General features: G+C 55.5%; 1 protein-coding gene across 1 annotated transcript in view; it reads right to left on the bottom strand.

The window, feature by feature from the left end:
* Nucleotide 1: 1 nt before the first annotated feature.
* VSTM2L (V-set and transmembrane domain containing 2 like) overlaps nt 2–8,043 on the bottom strand; it is a gene marked incomplete at both ends in the record, with an annotated part of 37,202 nt that continues 29,160 nt past the window's right edge. Inside the window, 2 exons of the mRNA XM_006144164.1 lie at nt 2–79; nt 8,026–8,043. Of these exons, the coding sequence (XP_006144226.1) occupies nt 2–79; nt 8,026–8,043 (96 nt within the window). The remainder of the gene's footprint in view (nt 80–8,025) is intronic.

Genomic DNA, 8,043 nt, shown 5'->3' with positions numbered 1-8,043 from the left:
CGTAGGTGCCTTCATCCGTGGGCTTCACCCGGGACAGGCGCAGCTTGTGGGAGATGTTGCTGCCCACCACCTTGACCACCTGGGGGCGACAGAGAGACCGTGACCTGTCCGCGGGGCGGAAGCCAGGAAAACCCGGGTCGGGGGCGGATGCTGGGATCCCATCCTAGGCTGGACCCCGGGATGCCACAAGGGCACACGCGCAGAGGTCTGCACAAGAGTGAGTTAAATAGTCAAAAAGGAAAGAAATGGCAACTTTAATGTGCCTGAAAAGTGGTCAGTTCACCGTGTGGAGTTGCCGCACACCCCTCAGAAAGAATTAGAGGTTCGCGGGGAGAGAGGGTTCTCGTGGCAAAAACACCGTTTCTGTACCCCACCACGTGGCGCACACTCTGCTCCGGCTTTGCAGCCCTCTGTGCCAAGAGCTTTAAAATACTTAGGGGGGCCAGCAGGTGGCGTGGTGGTTAAGGCGCTGGACTCCCACAGAATTGCTCATGGTTCGAGTCCCAGACCTGGCAGCTTACTTTCTCACTTTCTCTTTCTCTTTCTGGTCAAATAAAATAATAATAATAATAATATTAAATAAATAATTCTTAAAAAAAAAAGTGGTTAGGAGAGCACAGAGCAGACCCACAGAAGTTGCCTCTGTGGCAGGGATGATGCCCTGAGGCAGACTGCAAGTGAAGTCTTTGCTTATGCTGAAAGATTACAGTTGTTTAAAAAATAATAATAATAATAAAAGCTGATTACGAGTGTATCAGGATACTAATAACTGCTCACTCCATTGAAGGGGGCAAAAAAATATACCAATATTTGTTATATTTTCTTCATACTTTGGCTTTGTGTTTGTTGTATGTGAGTTTTAAAGTTTTTAATCTGAAAATAAGTTTAACTTACACACAGTAAAGCGTACGAAGCTTGGTGAAATCTTCTTATACGCCTGTGTGGCCATGATCAGAGCAAGGCTCAGTACACTTAGAAGCCTCTAGAACATACCCTGTGCGGCTCATCAGAGCTTCCCTTCCCAGGATGAAGCGCTCGCCTCATTCTACCACCACAGCTGTGCCTCCTGCTCTGGAGCCCTTTCGAGTGTTTTCTTCCATACAATGTAACATCAGTGAGCTCCCTCCACATTGTCATGTGTGCCCATTGGTCTTTTTCAATGCTGTCTAGTATTCCACCAAATGAATATACCATTTGTTCAGGCAGTCACCAGTTGATGGACACTTGGCAGTTTCCAGATTAAAGCTCTTATAAATAAATAAATCTGCCAGGAATATAAAGCTGCTATGAAGCTTTTTAAAAACTAAAACAGAAAAGGCACCTGGTCAGTGAAGATACGCCACTGGGGAAGCTGATGGGAGGGGGCTTCCATCCTTCCCTTGATCCTGTCTTACCCAGAGCTGGAAGAAGCCCAGCCCCATCCCCTACAGCCCTGGCCCCACCCAAACAGCAGAGATCAGTCCCCAGACGCCTACTGGTCACTTCCCAATGGCTTTGCCCCGTGATTGTACCACCCGCTGCTATTAAGGCTCGCCAGGCCCAGGCCTACACGCCTCAGTCCTGAGCCCTATGGGTTCGGTTCTTCTGGAGGGATGAGCAGCTGGCCTGTTCCTCCCAAGCCCTGGCTCCTAGAGGCACACACCCAGTTTTTGGTTTTGGGTGGGGAGGCCCTGCTAGTCACCCCTGCAGAAAGGGGGCCAGAGTGAGCAGTAGGCTGGCTTTTGAGAGAGCACATTCAGCCTGCAGACATGTCTCTAGTTCCTGAGCCTCTGCAAGAACTCGTGCATGTGCACCACACACACACTTACCATGTCGCTATCTGCTCTGGCCTCCCTAGGAAGCCTCTTTTCTTTTTCAATGTGAAAGCCCTTCTGACCTCACAGCCTCCGTCTGCTGGTCTCTGAGTGGGGGCTAGTCCCTGTCGGCCTGTCTGCCTTCACCAGACCCCACTCATTCTCAGAGTAACTTCCTCCAAGGAGAATTTGGCCCATCACCACCACGCCTCGCCCTCCGCCGGGCACAACCCTATTTCCTGCACAGCCGTCATCGTGTTTTGAACCATTTAATTTGTCTGTTGACTTGATTTTGGTTTCTCTCCCTGTTAACCCGTAACTTCATGAGGGCAGCGACAATCTCTCTCGTCCACGTGAGTGACCATCTCAGAGCCCCACACCCAGTATAATAACGCGTGCTTATTGGAGCGTGGACTCAGCCCAGTTCCTCCTTCGTCCAGCTGATGTGGCCCGAGACGCCATGCCCTCTGACTGTAGGTCACACCTCGAGGACATCTGCTTTACAGATGCAGAGACTGAGGCTTGCCCAGGGCGTGGCAGAGCTGAGGACTGCACCCAGGCTTAACTCGGAGCTCTCCCACTCTCCACGTAATGGGACAGGCCTACAGAGGGTCATGTGGAGCTGGCAGGGCCACGGCGGCCCCTCTGGCTCCAGAACGAAGGTGGGTGGGTGGGTGGGTGCAGGTAGCCTGGCGGTCCTCCCTTAGGCCGAGCCTCCCTGCTGGTCCTCACCCTCCGTGAAGCAGGGAAAGGGTCTGAGGGCACGGTAAGAGGCACCGAGGAGGGACAACGCAGAACTTGCCAATGCCAAGGGCAGAGCTCTTCTGGGTGCCCCTCTTGGTGCCCCCTCCTCAATGGCAGGTCGGGCCAGAACCCACCCTGACCTGAGACTCCATCTCCTCCTACCAAGGGCACAGAGGGGCCCGCGGTCCTGCCCGCTCTCAGGCGAGCGAGGAGATGCCGTTGCAAATGCACAGCGGGAGCGAATTACCTCAACATCTGTTTCCCTCACGGATATTAATTATCCTTCATTTGTCAACCCTACAAGGCGCTAATGGAGTAATAATGCGAAGCACTGGGAGCCCAGCTCGGGGGAGGGAGCGCTCACAGCGGGCCTCTGCCCACGCCCCTCCCCCAAGGCAATGGCTAAAGTGGGACCAGACCCCCAGGAGCAGCCAGCTCCATCCCCCCTTCCCCTACCCCCTCGGCCTGTGCAGCCCTCAGCAGGACGAGATCTTCCCTCTAGAGACGCGGGGGATGGGAGCACAGGAGTGCTGCCGGGAGGCTGGGCCCTGACCCGTGCACCTTGCCGCACCCTGGTCTCGGGTTCCTCGGGCTAGATCACTGATTCAGGCAACAAACATTCGGCAAGCCCCTACTCAGCAGGAGATAGAGCTGTGAACCAGCCATACCCGCGTGGCCCGACCGTAAGCCAGCAGGACACGGGCGAGCACACACGAGGACACGGCTCCTCCCAGCCCGGGGTCTGTGCCTTCTCCACGGCCAGAGAAGGCAGATGACAAGAACAGTAATGACAGCGCTCGTGCTGGCGGCTAAGTTTCCTGAGCGCACGGTTCTGCAGACGCGAGCCATGGCTTCCTCGGTCCAAGTCTCACCATGACCCCGACGCAGGGCCGCGAGGGTACCCGATGACGCCTACTGGCGACACCGACTGGGCTGGTCCCACATCTCCCAGAAACAGTGCCACAGGTCTGTCTTCCCACATCCTCCAGCCTCATCTCCGAGGCCTGCAACACTCCATGTCTTGGGGGAGCCCAGTCCCCAACCATGGAAGGAGCCCAATATTCCACTACTGCTTCCTGGGGTTGGCGGGAGCAGCCTGTTGGGGTCCATCACTCACAAACTGTGCAGAAAACCCTCTGGCACAACCCTCCAGCATGAGCGGAGAGGCCAGAGGAGAGGGGACCCCGCCATGGCGGCCTGGCTGTAAATCATAATCACCTCGGCTTGGCCATCGACAGGCCTTCGCGGTGCAATTAAGCACCTAATTACGCTGAAAGAGACGAGGCTGTGTCCTCACCGTGCCCAACTCAGCCTCCTCCCCACTGGCCCCCCAACCCAGGCCTTTCCAGATGTGGCAGGGGCACCCCAGGCCCCCTCCTTCCTTCCAGCCGGACCAGCAAGAATGGGTGGTGCTGACTTGAGCCCAGGATGGCAACTGCGGCCTGGGAAGGAGGGGGTGGGAAGGCCCAGGCTGGACCATGCCCCAAGCCTCCATCAGCTCTAACCTGCCGCCTCTCCAGCTCCTGTGTGTTCAGCCCCAATTTGGGGCTTCCCAGACCTGGGCTCTGAAGGCCTCTCCTGCTCCAACCAGACCGGCCAGTCATGTCTCCTGTTCTCCTCCCATTCCAGCACGGCTCATCCCTGAGTCCCATCAAATCTCCACTGGAATCCCCCAGCACTGGCCACCGCCATGTTTCAGCCTCTGTCATCTGGGTCCACACCCCAGCCCCTTCCAAGGATTTCCTGAAACCACGCAGGCCCCTTCTACTCTGTTCTTCACCGATAGCCACACGGATCTTCTTAGAATGCCCCGTTAACTCCCTTCCGTGCTCCTCCAGGGGCAGGCAGAGCTAAAGGTCTTATTCTTGCCTGCCCCCTACCTCCCTGGGCCTCTCCTAGTTCCTCCAGTACACAGACTGGCATTGTCACTCACTCTTTATCAGCTCACCTAGTTCTGTGCTCACTTTGGATAGCACCTCTTCCAGGAAGCCCTCTTGGTCCCCAGACCTCAGATCCCAGGGCAGTCCTCCTGCTCTGCTTTGATGGTCGCAGTTGCTGTTTTTTATCCTGTGAGATTCTGAATAAATGTCCATCTCCCACCCTGGACTAAGAGCTGCAGAGGGCAGAGGCTGGGCGTGTGTGACTGTGGCCTTCCCAGAACCATCTTCTGCTTAATGTGAGCCCCAGTCACAGCTGGTGGATAGTGGTGAAGGGCCCCGGGGACTGGAGGAGGGAAGGAGGTGGAAAATTCACCTTGTTCAGCTGGTCTTAAGATGAGAACAACGGGACAAACGCGACCTGCGAAACTAGTGAGCGGAAAATGAACCCAAATTCTAGCACCACAAAGGGCATGAGTCAGAGCAAACGAAAACCTTCCAGAACTTGAAAAGGGCCGATAAGCAGAAGTGTGGGCCTGCACTGCAGGAATGAGGCCCAAACAGAGGAACCCTCGGCATATGCAAGCTGCCGAGGGAGAAGTTTGCAGGCCAGGGGTCCCTTCCCAGGCCCCACGTTAAACGAGCTCATTCCTGCCAGGCGCTCATCATGGTTCCTGGCATATGGTAAGCACCCCATAAATGCTAGCGGCTCTATTACTATTATTATTACTTTATTACAGATGCCTGGCCTCCCACATCAGTCAGCTCCCTCCGAGATTCTGAGCTCTTTTTATTCCCTTGCCGTTTCCTGCCCTCATTCTAGGAGCTCATGAATTCATGCGAAGCTTCCACCCTGGTAGCCACTGTCATTCACACAGCCACACCCTAGCACTTGACAGTTTCCAAAGTGTTCTCACACATGCCTTAGACGGCAGCTAGTGGGGGACAGGAGACGTGGGGATGGCAGGGCTGGACCAGGACGCAGCTCCTGGGATGCTAAATGTCCTCATGAAAGCTGCCTGAACTCAGCCCCTGTGACTCTCAGAGCCCGAACCTTCCCAAGGTCTGCCAAGTCCTGGCCCCTCCAAGCTCCTGGAAGCTGACGGCATTTCCTGATCCCACGAACCTATGACCCCCGTAGGCTCCAAGGCTGCCGGGCCTGGAGACTGCCCTATTCGGCTCACGCAGGGTTTTCAGGATCAAATTAGGTCCCAACAGTTAGAAACCAGGAGATATTTCATTGAAATTGGGATTTTCAGAAGACCTGGGAATACCAGGCCTGGCACCCTGCCTGGCTCAGAGCCATGCTCTGTTGAGACAGGATGTAGGGTCCCCACCCCCACGGTCCATGCCTAGCTCTTCCTCCTGCTCACTCACATCACCTTACACCTACACACGTGGGCACAGTGTCCACATCACGTGGTGGGTGTCTATCCAACCTGTGATGGGCTTGTACACATGCTAGCCTGGGCACATGCTCGTATGTGAAGTAGGCATTTGATAAATATTTCTCGGGCACCTAGCTCGTGCCAGGCTCTGTGCCAGGCCCTGGAAATGTCGCAGTGAGGCAGGCCGGGCAGGTCGGGCAGTCCCCGTCCCTCCATCTCTGGCTGGACCAGCGATGAAAATATACAACCAGAAATGCAGCCACAGGGTGGGAAGAGGAACGCTGGCTGAGTCCCAGGGTCAAGGGAGGTGTCTAAGCTCTGAGGGCAGAGAGAGAGGAACTGCTTTCGGGCAGAGGGACTGGCCTATGTGGAGGTCCGAGGTGGGAAGGAATGAAGGAGAGGCTGCCAGAGTGGACGGGGGGGGCGTGGGGGGGAGCAAGGTCGGACAAGACAAGATGAACTAAAGGGTGGGCAGAGCTGCCACACAGGGACCCCAAGGTCATGGAGCCTTCTCCTCAGGTTGCAGGAACCCAAGGTGCACCTGCCTAGAGATGGCAGCCAGCTCTGAGTCTGCGTATTTAAGAGCATTTAGTCATTTTTGTGGCTGCACAGGGAGCTGGGCAGTGTGCGCTAGCAGACCCCCCAGAGCCCCAGCTGGTGCAGAATTGCAGGGGCTGGGGTGGGGTGCTTGCCCAATCATGCTGGGCACATTTATTTTATTTAAGTAATTAGCATCGCCGCATTCCCCTCACGTGGGGCCCCTGCAGCCTCGAATTCTAATCCTCTAAGTCAATTAGATTACTCTCTCCTCAGACTGCCGCTCCTTAAACTCCAAACAAAGTCATAGGAGAGAGAGCTGCGGTGAGTGGGGGTATTAACACACACACGGCTCTCTACCTGCCCCGGCTTACCCGATGGGCGTTTGGGCAAGAAATGGGACATTTGCCCCTGGCAGAGGGTGCAGGTAGGGCTGAGAGCACAGGGGCAGGGGTGAGAGTATGGGTGAGAGTACGGGGACTGGCTGCCCCCCTGAGCTGGAAATGGCTTGAGTTTGCAGATGCCAATGGTGCTCTGGGCATGGTACAGATGATGCTTCAGAGAGGTCCTTGCTCTCGTCTGCACACCTCTCCACCCTGGCCTCCCTGCTTCCACACTGCCACTCCAAGGTCTGCCCAGCACCCCTGTGTCTCCTATACCCCCCTGTGTCTCCCCCTCTCTACTCTGCAACCTCTGGTTTGGAGGCAGGTCTCCTCTGTGCCTCTGGGCCCCTGAGTGCCCCACGAGCCCTTGAAAAGTTGTAGAAGAACCCAGAGGAAAGGAGCACAGTGGGAGAAGTCACATCCTACACACTCAGACTCCCGCAAGCACCGGCATTTTCTGAGTCTGCTGTGGCGGGCTTCGGGCCTCCTGGTCAGCTGACCTCATGCCCCATGCACAAATCTAGCCTGGCCCCATGGCACCCCAGGTCCATCCATTCCACTCAGTGTTCTCTCTCCTTTGGCCTTCTTTCTCTGGCCTGCCTCTTCCAGGCCTGGCTTTGGGTGTCTTCCCCACAAAAACCATCTCTCCCTGAGGCCTCACTCCCAGCTGAGTCCCTGGGATTACTGGGCTCCAGCACAGCCCGGGGACAGGAGTTTGCGCTTTCAAGTTAGTAGGCTCAGCAATCCCGAGCACTCTTGTCGTGACCTCTAGCAAGTCCTGGACCCCTCTGAGCCTTGGTTGCTCCACCTGTAAAACGGGCAGATGCTTGGCCTTTCCTCTGGATAACATGAGCCACTGCATGCGGAGGCCTGGCCGGTCCTGCAGTCCTTTGGCTGTAGTAGCCCCAACCCCGAGAGCGGGATCACCGAGTGACCGTGAGATGCTGTGGCAGTCAATCATGACGGGCCCAAAAAAGCTGACTCTGTCTCATTAGACCTTGTTTCCCCAGATAAAAAATGCTGCTGAAATAGGCATGACGCATCCAGGCGCACACAGCCTTGGCCCCGACAGGAGAGAATGCATCTTCTCTCCTCGGCATTTTTTGTGCTTGTCATTCAATGGACTTGAAAAATCTCTGGTGTTTAAAAAACAGAACGAGGCCTTTTTTCTTTCTTTCTTTCTCTTTTTCTTCTCTGTCTTCATGCCCAAGCTCCCCGCTGAACTGGACCCCCCAAATATTCTGTAAGTTACATCTGAGTCCTCCATGAGAGCCCTTGTGAGAAGTCATTATCAAAAACTCACACTGATTTTGGTGGCGTC

Source organism: Tupaia chinensis, unplaced genomic scaffold, assembly GCF_000334495.1.
Source record: "Tupaia chinensis unplaced genomic scaffold, TupChi_1.0 Scaffold000115_1, whole genome shotgun sequence".
Taxonomy (NCBI): Eukaryota; Metazoa; Chordata; class Mammalia; order Scandentia; family Tupaiidae; genus Tupaia; species Tupaia belangeri.
The sequence above is the reverse complement of the archived record's forward strand: the minus strand, read 5'-3'. Positions and strand labels throughout refer to the sequence as shown.